The 22783-nt window shown below is 53.4% G+C and overlaps 1 protein-coding gene across 5 annotated transcripts in view; it reads right to left on the bottom strand.

Annotated features, from left to right (window-relative positions):
* The window catches only part of LOC150064726 (palmitoyltransferase ZDHHC11-like), a 31946-nt gene extending 10680 nt beyond the window's left edge, over nt 1–21266 (bottom strand). For 2 of the 5 annotated variants that reach the window (XR_016535288.1, XM_090332160.1), the window contains exons 1-9: nt 21143–21266; nt 20269–20314; nt 16878–17099; nt 13791–13969; nt 11027–11128; nt 9060–9184; nt 6836–6991; nt 4543–4709; nt 3553–3593 (exon numbers count right to left, since the gene is read on the bottom strand). Coding sequence is in view for 2 of the 5 variants with exons in the window: in XM_090332160.1 (XP_090188286.1) it covers nt 3553–3593; nt 4543–4709; nt 6836–6991; nt 9060–9184; nt 11027–11128; nt 13791–13969; nt 16878–17099 (992 nt within the window). In the remaining 3 variants the exon portion in view is untranslated. Of the gene's footprint in view, nt 1–1476; nt 1550–3552; nt 3594–4542; nt 4710–6835; nt 6992–9059; nt 9185–11026; nt 11129–13790; nt 13970–16877; nt 17141–20268; nt 20315–21142 lie in introns of those variants that run through there. The other 3 variants (XM_090332162.1, XR_016535290.1, XR_016535289.1) reach the window with 3 other exon arrangements.
* Between the last annotated feature and the right edge of the window lie 1517 nt (nt 21267–22783).

The following is a 22783-nucleotide window of genomic DNA, read 5'->3' as shown; positions in this document are numbered from 1 at the left end:
GCACAGTGGACCAGCAGGAGGGGTGACAGGATGCACAGTGGACCAGCAGGAGGGGTGACAGGATGCACAGTGACCAGCAGGGAGGGTGACAGGATGCAGAGTGGACCAGCAGGGAGGGTGACAGGATGCACAGTGGACCAGCAGGAAGGGTGACAGGATGCACAGTGGACCAGCAGGGAGGGTGACAGGATGCACAGTGGACCAGCAGGAAGGGTGACAGGATGCACAGTGGACCAGCAGGAGGGGTGACAGGATGCACAATGGACCAGCAGGAGGGGTGACAGGATGCACAGTGGACCAGCAGGGAGGGTGACAGGATGCAGAGTGGACCAGCAGGGAGGGTGACAGGATGCAGAGTGGACCAGCAGGAAGGGTGACAGGATGCACAGTGGACCAGCAGGGAGGGTGACAGGATGCACAGTGGACCAGCAGGAAGGGTGACAGGATGCACAGTGGACCAGCAGGGAGGGTGACAGGATGCACAGTGGACCAGCAGGGAGGGTGACAGGATGCACAGTGGACCAGCAGGGAGGGTGACAGGATGCACAGTGGACCAGCAGGAGGGGTGACAGGATGCACAGTGGACCAGCAGGAGGGGTGACAGGATGCACAGTGGACCAGCAGGGAGGGTGACAGGATGCAGAGTGGACCAGCAGGGAGGGTGACAGGATGCACAGTGGACCAGCAGGAAGGGTGACAGGATGCACAGTGGACCAGCAGGGAGGGTGACAGGATGCACAGTGGACCAGCAGGGAGGGTGACAGGAGGCACAGGGACTGTCAAGGAGGGGTGACAGGAGGCACAGGGACTGTCAAGGAGGGGTGACAGGAGGCACAGGGAGTGTCAAGGAGGGTTGAAAAGTGTTTCTGGAGGGCCGTGCTCAGGAGAAAAATCAAAGCTGGCTGGAGGAGTATGAGTGCCCTCCGGTTCAGCAGGGATGTGATGTAGGCCTCACTGAACAGGTGATCTGTGGAACAACAGGGTAAGAGAGATAAGAGCTGGCTCACACCTGTAATCCTAGCTACTCAGGAGGCTGAGATCTGAGGATCCTGGTTCAAAGTCCGCCCAGGGTTAAAATCTGTGAGACTCTTAGCTACAATTAACTACTAATAGAAAGCCAGAAGTGGTGCTGTGGCTCAAGTGGTCAACTTCTCCCCCGCACAGAGGGCGGGTCAATGCCCTGACTCTAAGTCCAGGCCTGGGGGGGGGGCGGGGAAGGAGGCAGCGGGGAGTGAAGAGGGCTTGATGCCGAGGGCCTGGCTCTGGAGAGTCTTGTCAAGGGAATCTGAGACCAAGCACCTGCGGCTGCTCTCTCTGCACCCCGCTGTCCTCCTGAGCATGGCTCTGTGCCTGCCTCAGATACCAAAGGGCCCTCTACCATGCGCCATCACCCCTAACGTATGAGTTTGCAAGTGTCCCTTCTCTGCTCAGGAACTTCCAGTGGCACTGGACGCTCCAAGTCCAGCCTCAGCACCTCTGGATTCAGATGCTGGGTCACTGCCGAGGGCACAGATTTCTGGACTTCCACACTTGTCCCTGTTGCCAGCACCTAGGGAGGGAGAAGATGTGAAAGGTGCTTGCACCCTGGCTGTCCCAAGTCCTGGTCCTAGTGTCATAATAACTGACACTCTAGCTAAGAAAAAAAAAGTCCTTCTGCCTTTACATTGTGTAAATAGAAGTGGCATGTTTTGTTGTAGCAATAAAAATCAGATTAACATAGATGAAGGCAGTTAGGGATGACCTTGAGATGAGATCATGCGGTTATTAAGGCAAACGTGGTATTCCGGTGACTGGTAAGAGCAGGGACGCAGAGACAACATGGCACTAGATAAAGGGATGCACCAAGCGTCACAGAGTGCCAGGTCTAGCCTGAGCTGGAGGAGACGACAGGAGCCGGTCCTCAACCAAGCGCCATGAGAGACCATAAAAGGACATTGGGGTAAGGACTTCTCCCTTGGTCACACACAGATGTGGAAAATAACCACAGTCTCATTGTTTAGATGAGCTCTGAAGAAGAGAGGAAGACTTCTTGTAGTTTATATATAACATGCCACCTGAGTGGCTTTAAGTGGTAATGTTAGCTGGACACCAGTGCCTCGCACCTGTAATCCTAGCTACTCAGGAGGCAGCCCTGGCAGAAAATCCAAGAGATTCTTATCTTCAATTAATGGACAAAAAGCTAGAAGTAGAGTTGTGGCTCAAATGGTACAGTGTCAGCCTTAAGTAAAAAAGGTAAAGGACGTCACCAGGCCCTGGGCTCAAAGTCACAGTATGGGGAGGGATGTTGATATATATACACAACATTTTCTTGATTCATTCATCTACTGAGGGGCATCTGAGTTGGTTCCATATCTTAGCTATGGTAAATAATGCTTTGTGGACATTTGGGTAAATGCCCAGAAGTGGGATTGCTGGGTTATAGGGGAGCTCTATGTTTAGTCTTCTGAGGAACCTCCATAGCGCTTTCCAGAGTGCTTGAACGAGTTTGCACTCCCACCAACAGTGTAGTAGCATCCCCCTTTGGCCACATCCCCACTAGTATCTGTTGTTATTTGATTTCTTGACAATGGCCATTCTAACCGGGGTATGGTGGCATTTCCTTTAGGACCAGATGTTTAGGACCAGAAATGTTGAACATTTCTTCATGTGTCAATTGGCCATTCTTATGTCCTCTTCAGAGAAGCCTCTCTTTACCAGACATTTTCTTTTTTTCTTTTTTTGGTCTATCATGGGACTTGAACTCTGGGCCTGAGTGCAGTCCTTGAGTTTTTCAGCTCAAGGTTAACAATCTACCACTAGAGCCACAGTGTCACTTCAGAGAAGCCTGTCTTTAGCCCACTTGTTTATGGGGTGGTTATTTCTTTGGGGATTGTTTTGGGGGATTTAATTTTTGTTTATTTATTTATTTTTTGCCAGTCCTGGGCTTGAGCTCAGGGCCTGAGCACTGTCCTTGGGCTTTCTCAGGGCTAGACCTCTACCACTTGAGCCTCAGCACCACTTCTGGCCTTTTCTATGTATGTGGTACTGAGGAATCAGACCTGGGTCTTCGTGCATGCCAGGCAAGCACTTTAACCACTAGGCCAAACTCCCCGGCCCAATGTTGTTGTTTTTAATGCGCTGTGTGAAGTTAGTTCTGTTTTCTTTCTCTTTCCCCCCTTGGCTTATCCCCTGCTGTCACCGTATTTGATTTTGGTATCCCGTGTCTTGTATGTACATTTATCTGATTTGGGAAAGGGAAGGGGAGCACAAAATGGTGAGACAAAGGGCAGAAGGTGAACCAAGGTGACAGAGATGCTCACCAGACAATGTGTTACAGCTTTACAGCTTGATGAGGGGAAGATGGGAGGTAAGCAACCGTAACCCCTCTGTACATCACCCTGACAATAAAGTTAAAGTTAAAAAATGTTGAGAATGTTAAGAGAAACAAATACGTTTTCTATCATGTCATTCTGTCAATTAAATGACATTAATTACTTCTTTCTAAAACCCTTGAAGTGAGAAGGAAATTCCAGCTTTTCAGGTGGAGGAACCACCGCAGCAGCTCTGGCTCACCTTGACGAAGATGGAGGAGACACTGGACTGCCCGTTTTCTCCTGTGGAGTAATGAGAATGCAGAAAATGAGAAGCTGGCCACAGTAAGCCGAGCTTTCTGTTAGACACGATTCAAGTCCATTGTAGTAGACTTGAAGGGAGGGTGCCTGGATGTGCCAGACCTGGGCACAGTCTCCCAGGAACAGAGCCCTTCTCCCGTGCACACAGAAGCAAGTATAGGGTAACTGGTCACAACCAGAGCCCAGGTCCCGTCCAGACCCTGGAATCCACGCCTTCCTTTTCTACCTCTGGTACAGAGATACATGCCATAGAGACCCACGTCACATATTACACAGACTGCTCGGTACACGTATTACAGCATGCACATAACACACACACCTGCCACCCCCATATCATGTATTACAGACATCACACTCTACATATAACATGCACGCACCCCGCATGCCCACAACACACACAGACCCACGTCACGTGTCACAGACTACACTCAACACGTAAACACGCACACCCACCACACACAGACCACGTCACGTGTCACACAGACTGCACTCAACACGTAAACACGCACACCCACCACACACAGACCACATCACGTGTCACACAGACTGCACTCAACACGTAAACACGCACACCCACCACACACAGACCACGTCATGTGTCACACAGACTGCACTCAACACGCACGCTAACATGCACATACCATATATGCCCAGCACACAGATACACATCATGTACTACTACATGTACAGCACCCTCCACCACACGCACACCACACAGGCATTCATCCACAACTCACAACGCACATGTACACATCACACATCATGCAGCATGCTTACGTACTACACACCCCGTGCACACCACAGACAGACAGACACACACCAAATGAAGACACATACCACCAGCCTACACGGCACACAGGGCATCCAGGCCAGGGTAAACCGCGAGGCCCAGGCGTGGCCGGGGAAGCGCCCCTGGTCTGTGCACACCCACCTTGGGAAGGCCTCGTTTCGGCTGTGCACACAGGTGTTTCTTCCCGGCGCCCACCTGGGGAAGGCCCCCCTCTATCTGTGCACACAGGTCCTTCCTCTCTGTGGGACTGGTGTTCTGCTGGAAACGGGCCTGCATTATGTAGTCAAATGTGCTCAAGTTCTTGGCCACTGGAAAGAGGAGGACAGGGAAGGGAGGACAGTCTCAGCAGGCATGCGGCGTGGTGCCCACCGGGAGCTCCCTCCAGGACTCCTGAGGGCTCCGCTGCCCTGCCCAGAGCAGCCGTTCTGGTGCACAAATCCGAGGAGGCCAAGAGAGGAGGCGGAGGACAAGAGCCCTCCCCCCCCCGCCTTGTTGTTGGCAGAGTGGCCTCTGGTGTCGGTGAAGACAGACTGCAGTCTGCATTGTGTCTGAGGTTTACTTGTACTGCACTAAGTACTGGATCATCCCTAACTCAAGTGCTGAAAACAGAAAACCGTAACATCTGTGGCAGACAGAATGTTCCTACACACCGTCACTGAACACATGCGAAGGAGCTGAGAGCACGCAGCCCTCCTCGAGGGCGCGTACACCAGTTTTTAAGGAAGACTCGGTCAAAGCCCCGCAAGGTCAGCACCCGGAAATGGTATAGGCAAGAGGGGTGGGGACCAGGGGAGAGGGGCAGACGAACCAAGGGGGAGAACGCACTCAAAAATTCATTGTATGGGAAGGGGCGCTGTGGCTCCAGGAGTAGAGCACTAGCCTTGAGCTGAAGAGCTCAGGGACAGCGCCCAGGCCCAGAGTTCAAGCCCTGCGACCCACAAAAACAAATAACCTTAAAAATTCATTGTACAAACAAAATTAAGGCAAGTGAGGGCAGAGGTGAGAATGTTGGAGGGATGACACCGATCAAGGCGCATTGTGTTTATAAACTGGTTAAATAGCATCTCCTTTGTACAGCGACTTAAATAGAAAATTAAAGAGAAAAGAAAACATCCAGAATTACACCACAATATGTAATCCAGTGGCCTCCATTTTACTTTCACTAAACAATCCAATAAAGACAGTATTGCTTGAAAATGTGTATCACGAAGTGTTCTTGTGTGCTGCTGGGGTCTGGGGCCCCCTCCCCACCCTGCACCAAGTTGCAGGGAAAGCCCAAATATTACAGACCTGTACCCTGGGAGGCTACAGACCAAGACCTGCCAGTCTCTGCTCCTGAACTGTTAGGGTTACAGGCTGAGCCACTGGCCTCAGGGCCCCGTCCGTTCCTTTTCAACATATCCTGCTCTTTTCTAGCTCTCGCCCCTTCCCTTGAGTATTTTAAAGAATCCCCATGTTCTCTGCAGAGTGTGCATCCACAGGAGTGGCCCACTGACCACTTGTGCAATGCCCAAAGAGGTGTGCAGCCAGCTGACTGGCCGTGGCAGACGGAGGCGGTGGGAGGGCCTGCACACTGTGCTGGGCCGTGCAAGCTCTCTCCAGAGGCGGTGGGAGGGCCTGCACACTGTGCTGGGCCATGCAAGCTCTCTCCAGAGGCACCTGAGTGAGGCTGCTGTCCACCCAGCTTACTGACGCTTTCTAAATTTGTGCATTCACTTTGCTCCTTCCCGCCTTTCTCTCTTTAGTACCAGTACCTGGCTTGAAGTCGGGCCCTGAACTACCACATAGCTTTCTTGTTCACGGCTGGCTTTCCACCTTCAGAATTTTGCTGGTTAATTTGAGATGGCATCCTATAGACTTTATTGCCCAGACTGGTTTCAAACCATACCCTCCTGAGTAGCTAGGATCACAGGCGTGAGTTACGCTGAAATCTGGGCACTAAAGTCCATGACACTCTTATCTCCAATCAACACCAGAAAACCAGAAGTGGTGCTGTGGCTCCAGGGGTTGAGCTGGAGAGCTCAGGGACAGCATCCAGGCATAGAGTTCAAGCTTCATGAATAACAGAAAAAAGAAAGGAAGGGAGAGAGGGAGGGAGGGAGGGAGCGAGGGAGGGAGGGAGGGAGCGAGGGAGGGAGAGAGGGAGGGACAGAGAGAGAGAGAGGGAGAGAGGGAGAGAGAGAGAGGGAGAGAGGGAGAGAGGGAGAGAGAGAGAGGGAGAGAGGGAGAGAGGGAGAGAGGCCCTTCTGTTCCTTTTCAAAATGTCTTGGTCTTTCCTGGAAGTCCTGTTGCTTTTCCCTGGATATTTCCAAGACTCTCCTGCAATCTCTGCAGATCTTGTCGTGTGAGGTCAGTTCCTAACCGGGTCTGCCAACCTGCCCGTGTTACCTGTCTGGGACTAGTGAGCTCGCGGAGGGCTGGGGTGAGTACGCACACAGGTAGAAGTGGAAGACGAGCAGGTGTCCGAGCAGCACGACGCTGGTGAGGATGAGCGGCAGGACCACCATGAGGATGGAGAGGAGCACGGGGGTCTTCACCTGCACAGTGCACAGCGGCAGGAACAGCAGCCAGGTGTCCACCGTGCCGACCTCTGTGTAGACAGGGACGTTGTCCATCTGGGGTGCCTGCCCGCACCACAGCACCGACGGGCAGACGGGCAGAGGGACAGGGATGCAGGCGGGTGGGTCAGGGAGTCGGCGAGGGCAGGCTCTCCCACGCCGCTGTGGCCCTGGTGGCCCGTGCTGCTATGACCTCCACCTTCTGACCTGGGGCCCCACCAGAGGCATTCCCAGGGCGGGGTCCGCTCCGGGCCTCAGCGCGGCACTGCTGCGAAGCACGGGTATATGGCGCCCTGAGGGGCTGTGTGTAGAGTGGAGGGCTCGGTCCACACTCAAGAACCTTCACCTCACAGAACATTCTAGAACACACACTCTTGAGGGAACATGTCTAGAGCCATGGTGGAACAGGGTTACCCTTCCTCAGATGCTCAAGGGAGGTTTCTTCTTGCCACTTCCAGCTCTGAGCACTCAGAGAGGGAGGGAGGGAGAGAGAGAGAGAGAGAGAGAGAGAGAGAGAGAGAGAGAGAGAGAGAGAGAGAGAGAGAGAGAGAGAGAGAGAGAGAGAATATGTGTGTGTATGTGTGTGTGTGCGTGTGTGCGTGCGTGTGTGTGTGTGTGTATGTGTGTGTATGTGTGTGTGTGCATGCGTGTGTGTGTATGTGCTGGGGCCAGCCGGCAGCAAACCAGGGTTCACAGATTGGGATTCCTGAAATAGGGGCAAGGACTAGGAAAAATTAAAAGAGAGACAAACAGATGGAGTTCGGGAGGACTACAGCCCAAGTCAGCAGTCCAAGAAGGCTGTGAGCTCCAGACTGCTGCCTAAGACTGTCCTGTTTATTTTAAGTTCCGACCTTAAATACTCTTCTTAAAACTAGGGAACTGCCAGAGGCTACATTCATACAAAATAGTAAACAAGTCACATATAGGATAAATGAGAAAGGATTAACATTGCTTAAAGCCATCCTGATAAGAACTGATTGACATTGCTTAAAGTCATCCTGATAAGAACTGATTGACATTGCTTAAAGTTATCCTGATAAGAGGTACTTCCTAGTGTATACAGTTGTGTAGGTCCAAGGTCAGGTCCAAGGTCAGGTCCAAGGTCATTGACCCCACAGTCGGTCCCCAACATGTATGTGGGTGTGTATGTGTATGTGTGTGTGTAGTGTGTGTATGTCTGTGTATGTGTGTGCATGTGTGTATGTGTGTGTGCGTGTGTGTATGTGTGTATGTGTATGTGTGTATGTGTATGTGTATGTGTGTGTGTGCACGTGTGTATGTGTGTATGTGTATGTGTGTGCGTGTGTGTGTATGTGTGTATGTGTGTGCGTGTGTGTGTATGTGTGTATGTGTGTGCGTGCGTGTGTGCGCGCACACATGCATGCACGCTCACACACATCTACTCTTGTGTCTTACACTGTCATTGGATTTGGAGGCACCAAGATAAACTCCTCAGTGCAGGACCCCTGATCAGAAGTGTATTGACTCATTCTCCAAACAAGGTGTGGTTGTGTGTGTATGTGTGTGCGTGCATGTGTGCGTGTGTATGTGTGTGTGTGCATGCACACATGCACGCACGCTCACACACATCTCCTCTTGTGTCTTACACTGTCACTGGATTTTGGGGGCACCAAGATAAACTCCTCAGTGCAGGACCCCTGATCAGAAGTGTACTGACTCATTCTCCAAACAAGGTGTGGTTGTAAGTGTGCCCAGGACACAGACACACCTCAGGGGACATTTACCTCACGTATCTTTTCCTCTTGCTCAGGGCCAACATCTGTGTCCACAGCCTGGCTCCTGGACCCATTCCCTGGAGCACTGCTCAACTGTTCCTCAGAGTCTGAGGCCCTCATCATAAGCCTTGGTTTCTGCTTTGCCCTTCACAGACATCAGCTCATACAGGCAGACACGCCCTTACTTTGTACCTGCACGTGGCGCAGAGTTCAGCATGTCTGGGCCACTCAGACCCAACTAGGAATGACACAGGAGCAGGACAGGCCCACTCTTCTACCTTTGCTCCCTAGAGGCTCAGCCTAGACCAAATCTAGCCAGCGGATGCATGCAGGGAACACCAGAGAAGCAGACCCCAGGAGGTACCTTTATATAGGGGGTCTGTGCGGAGCTCACTGGGGTTGGTGAAGAGCTTGATGGAGACATACAGCAGGATGATCATTGCACAAAGCATACCAGACAAGGCTGAGGCAACAGAGCAGAAGAAGAACCTGGAGAAGAAGCAGAAACATGCATAGAACTGGGTGAGATGAAGACAGGCCAGACCGATACTCAATCCAAGGCTGTAGAGCATGGCAATGTGGGATAGATAGATGTCCCCTCAGTTCTCACTTCCCTTTTTCTAACCATTCCCTCTATTACACTCCCCACGCAAGGATCCTGGCTGCAGTCCCACATCTGTACGTCATGACATCTAGACAGATCTTCCATCCTTAACTACTGAGAACGACAGGTCCCACGTTAGCAGCACCCAAAGCCTATCACACTGCATGGACCCTCATCTTCCAGCTGCCTCCCTCAGGCCTCCACAACCCTTTGTTTTTTGTACTTCTGCTACATCCTCAGGCACCCGTTGACTCCTCCTAGCCTTTACTTTGCCCCACAGTCTCCCTGACCTTCTGTGCTGCCCCACTTAGGGATGAGAAACCTGCCAACCTGTCCTGGGACCTCTGTTGTCTTGTCAACTGTGGGGGTCAAATTATGTTTTAAATGCCATCCTTTCTCCCCTCTACTTTTCTCTTACACTCTCCTCTGTATGTCTGTGTGTCTGTCTGTCTTTCTTGCTTGCTTTCTCAGTTCCTGGCACATGAAGAGGCAAAGAGGGGTGGGCTGGTGTAGACACTGGGGCTCTCGTGAGTGAATGACATCAATCAGCTGCTCTCCCCCCTCGCCTGCCTGCCTTCCCCATACAAGGCAAGTGCTCTTTAGAGGAAGTCAGCAACCTCTCTTTGCCCTCTGTCTGCTCAAGGGTGGGGCCATACCCTCACCTGCTCTAACATGACTTCTTAGAAAGACATCTGGCCCACAGGCAAATGCACGCATCCCATGGCCAGCCAGCCAGCCAGATACACCAAGGAGTAAAGGAGAATGGCTGGTGAGCTGGGGGTGGCTGCCGCCCAGGCCCGTCCAATCCTGCAGCTCTAATAACTGTCATCGCCATGGTGGGATCACCCACACACCATGGCAGTCTGACGGTATTATGCCCTGCCCCTCTTCAAAAGGCCCAGCTGCCTCCTCATGGATGTCCACTGGAGACTCATAACCCACGGACCTGGGCCTTGTTCAAGTCAGGATACCTAATACATTCTTCCTGTCCACCTTAGGACCAGACACAGGACCCTGAGAATGCGGGAGAGCCTGTCTCGTGGTCAGAGACATGATCTCTGTTGGGCCTGAAGATCACTCCCTGCTTCCGCATCTGACATCACTCTTGTGGATCGCCTTCGCGTCCGGAGGTGGAAGGGCCCACGATGTCAAGTGCAGTGGCTCAATCCATCTGTCTCCTGCAGACAGAGGCCAGTTTCTCAGTGTCCACAGGAGGGGGGCTGGCGATAGTAAATACAGGCTGTCTCCTGCAGACAGAGGCTAGCTCCTTATTGCCCACTATGGGATCTACAGGGATGGGTTTTGTCGTCATTGGCTGGAAAAATGGCTTGACCAAATGTGTGTCAGAACCAGAAGACGTGGCCTGGAGCTCTACTGTGCCAGGCCAAGGGCATGCCCCAAAGATGACCCTTCCCCCTGTATCATGGCCCTTCTACCTACTGTCCAGAAGGCCTCACTCACAGATTCCCCTCTAGTGTCCTGTCCTTGACCCTGTACCCCAGTTGAGCTTTCACCAGTAGTTTATTTTTTTTCTTTTTCTCCAGTCCTGGGCTTGAGCTCAGGGCCTGAGCACTGTTCTTGGACTTTCTCAAGGCCAGATCTCTACCTCTTGAGCCTCAGCACCACTTCTGGCTTTTTTCTATGTATGTGGTACCAAGGAATTGAACCTGGGTCTTCATGCATGCTAGGCAAGCCCTCTACCACTAGGCCAGACTCCCGGCGCTCACCAGTAGTTTCTGCTGCCCACACAGTTGTTCAGCCATTTACAGTGGTGGTCAAAGCCAGAGACGCACTTATTACAGGCACTGCAATGTTTGGCTTTCTTGCTCCTGGAGAGAAATCAGAAACCACCAGTTGGTTCCATGTACCAGCCAGGCTTAGGTGAGGGGTCCCCATGCTCAGCTCAGGTGGTGGCCTCAAAGAGGCTGCAGAGACTTAAATCCAGTGTCTATAGGGTGCCCCTCCACCAGTGCCAGCTCGGCTCCAGCAACAGTGAGCAGGCCAAGGGACCCACCCCCCCACTACCCTGTTCATACAACAGTGAGCAGGCTAAGGGACCCCCCATTACCCTGTTCATACAACAGTGAGCAGGCCAACGGACCCCCCACTACCCTGTTCATACAACAGTGAGCAGGCCAAGGGACCCCCCCCCACTACCCTGTTCATACAACAGTGAGCAGGCCAAGGGAACCCCCCCCACTACCCTGTTCATACAACAGTGAGCAGGCCAAGGGACCCCCCACTACCCTGTTCATACAACAGTGAGCAGGCCAAGGGAACCCCCACTACCCTGTTCATACAACAGTGAGCAGGGCCAAGGGACCCCCCACTACCCTGTTCAACAACAGTGAGCAGGCCAAGGGACCCCCCACTACCCTGTTCATACAACAGTGAGCAGGCCAAGGGACCCCCCACTACCCTGTTCATACAACAGTGAGCAGGCCAAGGGACCCCCCACCACCCTGTTCATACAACAGTGAGCAGGCCAAGGGACCCCCCACTACCCTGTTCATACAACAGTGAGCAGGCCAAGGGACCCCCCACTACCCTGTTCATACAACAGTGAGCAGGCCAAGGGACCCCCCCACTACCCTGTTCATACAACAGTGAGCAGGCCAAGGGACCCCCCACTACCCTGTTCATACAACAGTGAGCAGGGCCAAGGGACCCCCCACTACCCTGTTCAACAACAGTGAGCAGGCCAAGGGACCCCCCACTACCCTGTTCATACAACAGTGAGCAGGCCAAGGGACCCCCCACTACCCTGTTCATACAACAGTGAGCAGGCCAAGGGACCCCCCACTACCCTGTTCATACAACAGTGAGCAGGCCAAGGGACCCCCCACTACCCTGTTCATACAACAGTGAGCAGGCCAAGGGACCCCCCACTACCCTGTTCATACAACAGTGAGCAGGCCAAGGGACCCCACACTACCCTGTTCATACAACAGTGAGCAGGCCAAGGGACCCCGCACTACCCTGTTCATACAACAGTGAGCAGGCCAAGGGACCCCCCCACTACCCTGTTCATACAACAGTGAGCAGGCCAACGGACCCCCCACTACCCTGTTCTTACAACAGTGAGCAGGCCAAGGGACCCCCCCCACCACCCTGTTCATACAACAGTGAGCAGGCCAAGGGACCCCCCACCACCCTGTTCATACAACAGTGAGCAGGCCAAGGGACCCCCCACCACCCTGTTCATACAACAGTGAGCAGGCCAAGGGACCCCCCACTACCCTGTTCATACAACAGTGAGCAGGCCAAGGGACCCCTACTTCCCTGTTCGTACAACAGTGAGCAGGGCCATGGGACCCCCCACTACCCTGTTCATACAACAGTGAGCAGGCCAAGGGACCCCCCACTTCCCTGTTCATACAACAGTGAGCAGGCCTAGGGACCCCCCCACTACCCTGCTCATACAACAGTGAGCAGGCCAAGGGACCCCCCCACTACCCTGTTCATACAACAGTGAGCAGGCCAAGGGACCCCCCACTACCCTGTTCATACAACAGTGAGCAGGCCAAGGGACCCCCCACTACCCTGTTCATACAACAGTGAGCAGGCCAAGGGACCCCCCACTACCCTGTTCATACAACAGTGAGCAGGCCAAGGGACCCCCCACTACCCTGTTCATACAACAGTGAGCAGGCCAAGGGACCCCCCACTACCCTGTTCATACAACAGTGAGCAGGCCAAGGGACCCCCCACTACCCTGTTCATACAACAGTGAGCAGGCCAAGGGACCCCTACTTCCCTGTTCGTACAACAGTGAGCAGGGCCATGGGACCCCCCACTACCCTGTTCATACAACAGTGAGCAGGCCAAGGGACCCCCCACTTCCCTGTTCATACAACAGTGAGCAGGCCTAGGGACCCCCCACTACCCTGCTCATACAACAGTGAGCAGGCCAAGGGACCCCCCCACTACCCTGTTCATACAACAGTGAGCAGGCCAAGGGACCCCCCACTACCCTGTTCATACAACAGTGAGCAGGCCAAGGGACCCCCCACTACCCTGTTCATACAACAGTGAGCAGGCCTAGGGACCCCCCACTACCCTGCTCATACAACAGTGAGCAGGCCAAGGGACCCCCCCACTACCCTGTTCATACAACAGTGAGCAGGCCAAGGGACCCCCCACTACCCTGTTCATACAACAGTGAGCAGGCCAAGGGACCCCCCACTACCCTGTTCATACAACAGTGAGCAGGCCTAGGGACCCCCACTACCCTGCTCATACAACAGTGAGCAGGCCAAGGGACCCCCCCACTACCCTGTTCATACAACAGTGAGCAGGCCAAGGGACCCCCCACTACCCTGTTCATACAACAGTGAGCAGGCCAAGGGACCCCCCACTACCCTGTTCATACAACAGTGAGCAGGCCAAGGGACCCCCACTACCCTGTTCATACAACAGTGAGCAGGCCAAGGGACCCCCCCACTACCCTGTGCGTAAACCCTGGAGGTCCCCTGACGCACAGGTACTCACACAGTGACTTCACACAGGTGGCAGTACTGGTTCTGGATCACATGTGCATGTTTGGACCGGTCGAAGGTTGGCACTGGCTGGGAGTAGCTCTTCTTAAGTCGGACATTGGGGTCAGCTGGATCGATGGTAATCGTGATCAAGTGGACGACGAGATGGAACAGGAACAGACTACCAACCACCTAGAGTGTCAAGGAGCACCTGCCCTGGGATAGTGTGTGTGCTCGTGGCTCACGGGGTGGACTTGAGGGCCTCCCGGGAAGAATGGTCGGGTGCAAGGTCAAGGACAGCCCCTTGGACCTCTGGATGATCTCTGTACTGCATCTCAGGACTAATCTACAGACACCTCCATCCTTTCAAAGCTCTGATCACGGAGCCACTTGCCCTAGTAGGTACATGTCCCCATTTCCTTATGACCACCGACACAGCAGGAGGTACAGGGGAGGAGTGCCTCAAAGACCCACAGCTTTCTATCTGGAGTGGTGGGTGCAAACAGGGGTCCAGGTCCACCCGGCAGACGTGAGCATGCTGTGAACACAGTACAGGTGAGAGGGGGCCCGGGTCCACCCCTGCGGACGTGAAGACTTTAGGGCTGGGTGGACAGTGTTCAATCTCTTTAGAGGGAGTCAATAGTGTCCCTGGCAGTGGAGCTTGTATTTGTGCCAAAAGGTGGTTACCTTGTTCCTAGGCAATACAAAGACCTTGGGTGCCTGTGGGTGGCTGTGCAGGAACTGTTAAAGCAGGCCCAACAAGGCTAATCCTGGCAGAAGCTCCTCCTCAGATGCCTGAAGCATTCAGCTCTGTCACAAAGCTACAGACAGGCCCTGCCCAGAGAAGGGTCTCGAAAGCTCTGTGGTGAGGCAAGGCAGCCTGTGTGAAGTGCTGATTCTGCCCCAGACTCAGACATCCTGTGGCCTGGCATGAGCAGGGCCTGGGCACAGGGCTAGAAAAGCCTCAGGATGCACAGAAGGGGTGGTGGAGGGGGGTATGAGCCAGACACTGAGAGGTCCAGAACTACCGGGCAGGCTGGCTCACGTAGGCAGGCCTGGCTCAGGAGGGGCTGGACAGCGTGGGAAGGTGTCCTTGCTGGGGACCAGAGACGGGTGCTGAGCCCCTCCATAGCCTGCAGACCTGGGCAGGGCAGGATCACTTAGCAGAGAGGCTGAGGTGGCTGGGATCCACAGGGTGTGGCGGGCAGGACCCACCAGCCCGTGGGTAGGTGCGGTCAGCACAAGACTGCACATGGCCCGGCAGCCTCCACTCCTAGAGGCCAGGCTGGGGCCCAGGCCCTGCCTAGGCTGTGAGGGCAGAGGCCAGGCACAGCACAAAGCTGCCGTCCCAGGTGAAGACCTTCCTCCCCAGGCCTCGTCTACCCCAGAAGGCCACCGGACAGCAGGTGGCGCTAAGGTGGCCCAAAACACCTAGTGTTCTGCCACCACAGCCTGTGAGGTTCTCACAGCCACCCCAGACCACCTTCTACACTGCGGCCTCTGGGCGGCTGGGACAGCCGGGCACATCTACAGGACCCCGCAACCCCAAAGTGGAGGCAACGAGCTTCTCCTGGGCCTAGACTAGCCAGGCAAACCCCACCTGGGCCAGTTCTCAGAGCTAGGCACCCCGAGTGGCTCCACCCAGAACCACAGGCAGCTCCCTGCGTCCCCAGCCCCTAGCACGGAAGGACTAAGTTCCACCACACCTTGTACTGTGTCCTCACGTGCCCTGCTTGCCAGGGACATCCACACAAACACTGGTGACCCGAGGGACCTGACTGCTCCAATGCCACCCTTGACAATCTCCTGGTCTCCGCCTCTGCCCGCATGAGCCCTACCTCTGTGGTGTCTTAGGTCAAATGGAAATAAAGGTGAAAGAGACAGGCAGGGCGAGGCCCCTCCATTATTACCACAGGGCCTTCCTCTGGAAGCTTCTGTCTGGGAGCCTGTGAGAACCCAGCTGGCAGGAACATTCCATAGCAACAATCTGTGTTTAGTAAACAAACAGCACAAGGGCACCAGGCCAGGCCACACCCGCCATGGCCTCTGGCACTGGTGACCTCTTCCCCATCCTGTTTCCACAGGAAGAGGGGAGGTAGAGGAGCCCAGCCAGCCTCCCCACAGCCCCATACAATCAGGACTCATGGCCTCCGGGGCAAATTGTGCAGCTGAATTGGGAACACTCACGCAGTGCTGTGACACCCATATGGTCCACAGCACACTGTGGGGTTTCTAGAAACTATATGGCTATGGTGGGGAAGCCACTGGAGTGACACGGACTCAGACCATCGAAGTCTGCACGGCTGCCCAAATGTCAGGCCCAGGGGGAGGGGGCTTCAGCCTGTGTTCTGTCCCCTGGCTTCACCTCAGGTCCTCACACAGCAGCCCCAGATCCTGCTGCAGGTTGGACCTTGACCTCCCCAGTTCCACCTGTGTCTGGTATGCACCAAGTGACACAGGCGCCCTCCAGTGGCCACAGTGGCCAAAGTTGCTGGCTGTGACCTGCGGGGACCCATAGCTGTGGGTCCCTGTGTGTCCTTCAAGGTAGCCCCTGGCCTGCAGTCAGTGGTGAGGGGGTGAGGGGGTGGGGGGGGAGGCTGTCATAACAGGGGACTGAGCAGAGGTGCATGATTCCCACAACCAGGGCGTGCAGCCCCCTCAATACTGACCAGAAGCCCCATTAAATACACATCCTTCTGGATTCCTTTCTAACTGCTCCACTGCCTTTCACAGGACACGAGCAGCAGCAAGTGGGAAAGGTTGAGGAGACCTATGTCTTTTCCAGGGTCAGCAGGTCCACTCCTTCCCACCACCATATTCACCCTCCCCCTCGCTGCTAGGCCGTCGTGTCCCCTGTGTTCCCACCACCTTGTTCCCAGCCCCTCCTCACTGCTGGGCTAATTCCCATCTTCCAGTCCCAGGTGTAAGGCCCTTGGGAACCCAGGACTGATAGCAGTATGGCCACAGAGGCAGTGGTCCGATGGGAAGCTGCCCATGGAGCAGGCATGGCAGGGTCAGGGCAGCTCTCTTGGAGACCTTCATCGGGGGTTTCCCCCCTGCACACAGGCAGCCCACGGATGCCCACGCAGGGAAAGGATACAGCATAAGCAGCATATCTCCCACCACCTGGCAGGAAGGGGATGAAGATCCCAAAGGCGATGAAGGACAAGAGCAGGTACATGGTACAGGAGACGGCTTGGAATACGTGGAGGGGCAGAGACCAGCCGTTCACCCTGGACAAGGGGCGTGGCTGGGTCTTCTTCACACCAGTGTCCCGGGCTTCCGGAAGGACCTGTCTCTGACTCCTGCCACAGTTGTCCATCTGTAAGACGGAGAGGGCACGGAGGTGTGAGCCTTGGCCAGACAGAGGGGCATGGACTGTCACATCCACTCACGACCAGCAGGAAAGGACCACCAAGACCAGAGCTGAGTCAATGTCCTGGTATGGCCCAGGGCCATTTTAGGGAGAACTAGGGCCAGCTGTGGACATGGAGAATCCCTTCTTAAGCAACTGTTCTGCTACAGCTCTGGGAAGCAACCCATAAAGGCTTTGTGGGCCCCACATGCCCTTCCAGCCAGGACTCAGCAAACTGGAGGCTTCCCGTGCCCTGCAGAAGCCTTTGCTACCACTATCCAGCATTAAATGTGCAAGCCCTGGAAAACCAAAGGAAAGCATTCATGGCAGGGTCATAGTGGGCAAGGGGAAACTGATCATACAGGAAAAGGCAAGTATTAGTAAACTAGTTGGCATTTCCTCTACCAGAACCTTGGGGAATTCTGCTGCCACTTCCTCATGAAGATTGAGTGGGGCCACATAGCAGGTGGTCCTGGGATCTCCTCTCCCAGGGGTGAGGAAACTTTGTGTCCTTAGATTCTAGAACCTGTAGGTGTCCCCAGGTTGCTCAGGTGCAGCTAGAGGAGCCCATGTCTACTTCTTGCCAAAAGGGGGTCCTAGCACTAGAAAGAGGGCATGGAAGATGCTCTAGGTCACTGCAAGCTCGAACCTTGAGGAGACTGGGAGCCATCTAGAGAGGGCTTCAGGAAATTGGATGGCATTAGTCTGTGCAGAATACCCCTAGGGAGCGGAACATGCAGAAGGTGAGGTTGACCTAACCTATCACTACGAGAAGACAGCTCAACGGCGGCACATTCCAATACTCTTTTCCCCTGTGGGTTCCCCAGGGCACACGGGCTGCTTTGTTTGTGCCTCAAGGAGCTCCCAGGCAAACACAGCCTGTGGAGCTGGCACTTCTTTGATGATATCACGCTGTGGGGGCCTTAGGAGAGCAGTGTAGCTGTAACCCAAGGCCAGGTGACAGAAGATGTGACCAATCTAAATACCAATGGAAGGTTGTAGAGGAGACATCTCAGACCAGAGAGTAGGAGGGAGCAGTGTGATGAAGACTGAAGTTAGAACTCAGTATCTCCATCCAGAGGGGAAAAGACAGAGGGTGCAGAGATGTACTCTAAGGAGAGGGAGCTCCCCGCCATGCATACTTAGACTGAAGCCTGTCCTAGGGGCAGAGAGGGACCTCAGAATATTATCCATGCTGGGAAAAGGCAGATAACTGTACAAGGGCTCTTGGAAAAAGAAAGATTACAACACCTACCAGAATTTTACACAAAAAGATTCACAACATAGGGTGGAGTAACTTAGCAGTAGGGCTTGTCCACATTCCATAAGGCTCCCCAGCATCACACAGGAAAAATGTCAACTTCTGAGAGGATTTGTGTGTATGGGGAGGGGGGTCATGGGGCTTGAACTCTGGGCCTGGGCACTGTCCCTGAGGTCTTCAGCTCAAGGCTACTGCCCTACCCCTGAGCCATAGCCCCACTTCCTGCTTTCTAATGATTAATTGGAGATGAGAGTCTCAGGTTCTGTAGGGCCCGGGCTGGCTTTGAACCAAGACCCTCAGATCTCAGCCTCCTGAGTAGCTAGGATTATAGGCACCAGCCACTGTGCCAGGCCTGAGAGGATATTTAGCCTAAAATAGATATCCTCTCATGGTAATTATGAGAGAATGATCAGGACTATGGAGAAATGTGAGTATTCACAGGTCATATCAAGGGCATGCTGATAAAAGATACTAACCCCCTGAAAATTATCACTGAGAAAACTTAAAAATTACTCTCTGCTCTATAGACATAATGTTTTATTATATATATTAATATGTATCTATGACATACAAACCCTCAGTTTAATTTTGATTATGTTCTAAAATCTATGTGTCAGTGATTGTATATAAAAATTCCCTTCTTGAATACTTGCTTGTTAAACACATTTGAAATATGTGAAAATCAATGTTAATAAATTCTTTAATAAAAATATTAGTCTCAAATTTAAACAAATCCAAACTAATATTGAACTTAAGCAGTACCTGGTACAACTGTGACTGGGTGCAGCTGTCCTCAGTGTGCCCTCCGTGTGCATCACGCCTCCTGTCTGCCCCTCTTGTGCATCACGTGTCCTCAGTGTGCCCTCCGTGTGCATCACGTGTCCTCAGCGTGCCCTCCTATGTATCACGTGTCCTCAGCGTGCCCTCCGTGTGCATCACGTGTCCTCAGCGTGCCCTCCTATGTATCACGTGTCCTCAGTGTGCCCTCCGTGTGTATCACGTGTCCTCAGCGTGCCCTCCGTGTGCATCACATGTCCTCAGCATGCCCTCCTATGTATCACGTGTCCTCAGTGTGCCCTCCGTGTGCATCACGTGTCCTCAGCATGCCCTCCTATGTATCACGTGTCCTCAGCGTGCCCTCCGTGTGCATCACGTGTCCTCAGCGTGCCCTCCGTGTGCATCACATGTCCTCAGCATGCCCTCCTATGTATCACGTGTCCTCAGTGTGCCCTCCGTGTGCATCACGTGTCCTCAGCGTGCCCTCCTATGTATCATGTGTCCTCAGTGTGCCCTCCGTGTGTATCACGTCTCCTGTCTGCCCCTCCTGTGTATCACATGTCCTCAGCGTGCCCTCCGTGTGCATCACGTGTCCCTGGTGTGCCCCTCGTGTGCATCGTGTGTCCTCAGTGTGCCCCTTGTGTATATCACATGCTGTTGGTATGCTCCCCATGTTCATTATGTGTCCTCAGTATGTCCCTAGTGTAAGTCACGTGTCCTTGGTGTGCCCCTTGTATGCATCACATGTGTCCTCTGTGTGCTCCTCGTGTGCATCACATGTCTTGTTTTCCTTGTGTGAGTCCATGTGTCCTTGGTGTTCCCCTCGTGTGCATCACATGTCCTTGGTGTGCCCCTCGTGTGTATCACATGTCCTGTCTTCCCCTCATGTGCATCACGTGTCCTCGGTGTTCCCCTGGTGTGCATCACGTGTCCTCGGTGTTCCCCTGGTGTACATCACGTGTCCTCGATGTGCTCCTTGTGTGACACGTGTCCTCAAGGGGGGAGAATGTCGCAGACTGTGGTGAGAGCACACCTTTCCCAGCCCTCCAGGACACAGACCCTGGACTGAAGTGGTCTCTATACACACCGTTGACTTACTCAGACGTGCAGATTAGTGTTGTGGGCTCTCTGGAGTCTAGGGGACCTGGAGAGAACAGAAAGGGTTTGAGTTCCCTGGAGCAGGACAAGAACAGAACATGCTTGTCCCTTGATGGGTCAAATCCTCTCTCAGACATTTCTGCTTATAAGAGCCCACATAGTATTTCCAATACTTTGAAATATGTAAAAAGGGTCACATATGTAATTTTCTGTTCCAAATCTTTATTTACTGGCAAATAATCACTTTGGAAAAGCCAGGAGCAACTCTTGCTTCTCCTTTCTCCTTTCTTTTCTCTCTCTTTTTTTTTTTTTTTGTTGTTGTTGGTTGTGGGACTTGAACTGAACTATGGGCATGGGCGCTGTCCCTGAGCTCTTCAGCTCAAGGCTACCACCCTACCTCTTGAGCCACAGTGCCACTTCCAGTTTTCTGATGGTTAATTGGAGACAAGAGTCTCATGGACTTTTGTGCCCGGGATGGCTTTGAACCACCATCCTCAAATCTCAGCCTCCTGAGACTATAGGCATGAGTCACCAGTGCCTGGTGGAAGAATGGGCATGAAAAGGCAGGACCTGGTGCAGATGTCCTGGCTTCTTCCCAACCCACCTCTGTGCCTGTGGAGCAGGCCCCTCCCTGTCAGATCCCATGGTGTGAAGGTGGGCTGACTGACGGATAGACTCAGTGATTGGTAATGCCCTCCCTCCCAGCGCCCAGTCCCCTATGCGCAGCTCCCCCTGCTGAGCTGGCTGCAGTACCTCCAGGCCTGCCATTGCCCCACTAGGCTAGCCTGCATGGACATTATTTTCCTCTCAAGAAAATGACATCCTGTATGTTCCAAGTGAGAAATGTCAGTCTATCTAGAGGGTGACACCTCACCTGGGCTGGGGCAGCAGGAAGCAGAATAGGCCACAGGAGACAGAGGACCGCAGGCTTCAAGGCACTGACCATACAAGGGAGGGGACTGAAATCTTCAGTCGCCAGCTGCCAGAGAGAGCACACCACTCACAACGTCCTACGTGATTATACACAACACACACAATGTTTTCTTCATACACAGTATACAATGACACAACACTTAAATCACTATACACCATACAGAGCAGACAACATATATACCACACACACAGCACACAGTAATCACACTGCGTACAACAGCACATACCATGCTTAGCATACCATAACTTGCACAACATACAGCATCTATATAAGGCACATACTGCCAAATACAATGTACAGTATGACACCATTCACAGCCCCATACACAATAGAATAACACATATACCACATATACACATACACAAAACACATCATTTTATACATTCCACACCACCATGCATAAAACATGCAACCTGCAGCTACACTTTGCTGTCCCTTCTGTCCTCACCGATACCCTGGGTTACCTCCTTCAAAATCACAGCCTCCTCTCTGAACTGGGGCCCTCTGGTTTATTCATTCCAGCTACATATTAATAAACCCCCTTGCCATTCGGGTGCAGGGACGTCTGTGATGCATGTTACTGGAGACTTGTGACTTTGGATCCAGGTAAGTAGCACCCTTTTAGGTCATTTCTACACAGGTCTCTTGTTTGAGGCTCCTGAAGGGTTATTTAGCTTCAGTGGGAAGATGTCTAAGGCTACCATCTCAACCAACCTAACCACAGCCAGTCCTGGAGCTTTCTGCAGGCCTTGCTTGAGCCTTGAGCCCTGCCTGTGCAGGTCGTCTCACTTTCCACTATCTACCACCGTCCCTGCTTGTTCTGTCCCTGCAGTTTTCTCCATAGCTCAGTACTGAGAACCAGCAGTACCATCCAGGGGGCGACCAGGGTGTGCTATCAGTCCTGCCCCGACTCCTGGCCTCACTCTGCTGTCCCTTGGGGAGTGTCATTAAACAGAAATCCTGCCAGCGCCTTGATGCTGGAATCTCCTCTGAGCCAGAGGCTCCCCCTACTGGGTCCTGGTCCAGAGGGAAGAAGCCAAGCCATGTCCAGCCTCCACTCTTGACTTCTCACCTCTCTCACGAGGCTGAGCAGCAAAGGACAGATAGCTCTCAGTCGGTACTGGCCAAGCTGAGTGCACAGGATGGCCCTGGAACTCGGGCGCCTCACAAAGCCAGGTCAGGAGCCATAGAGACCACCACGGGGGTGGGGAGGGAGGTGAGAGAAGAGGGTGTCAGAGTGACTGGGAACAGGCCAACTGGTCCCCACAAGTGGCGTCAAGGCAGAGGCACTACTTACCGTCCACATTTGTGTCTGTTTCACATGTTCTGAGTTTTGACTATAAAATTCTTTTTTTTTTTTTTTGCCAGTCCTGGACTTGAACTCAGGACCTGAGTTTTCTTAAGGCCAGCACTCTATCGTTTGAGCCACAGCACCACTTCTGGATTTTTCTGTGCATGTGTACTGAGGAATCGAACCCAGGGCTTCGTGCATGCTAGGTGGGCACTCTACCACTAGGCCACGCTCCCAGCCCCTTGACTATAAATTCTTATGGTTCAGGCAAGGCCCTGCACACAGGGGAG

Source organism: Megascapheus bottae, chromosome 4, assembly GCF_031878675.1.
Source record: "Megascapheus bottae isolate mThoBot1 chromosome 4, mThoBot2.hap1, whole genome shotgun sequence".
Taxonomy (NCBI): domain Eukaryota; kingdom Metazoa; phylum Chordata; class Mammalia; order Rodentia; family Geomyidae; genus Megascapheus; species Megascapheus bottae.
The sequence above is the reverse complement of the archived record's forward strand: the minus strand, read 5'-3'. Positions and strand labels throughout refer to the sequence as shown.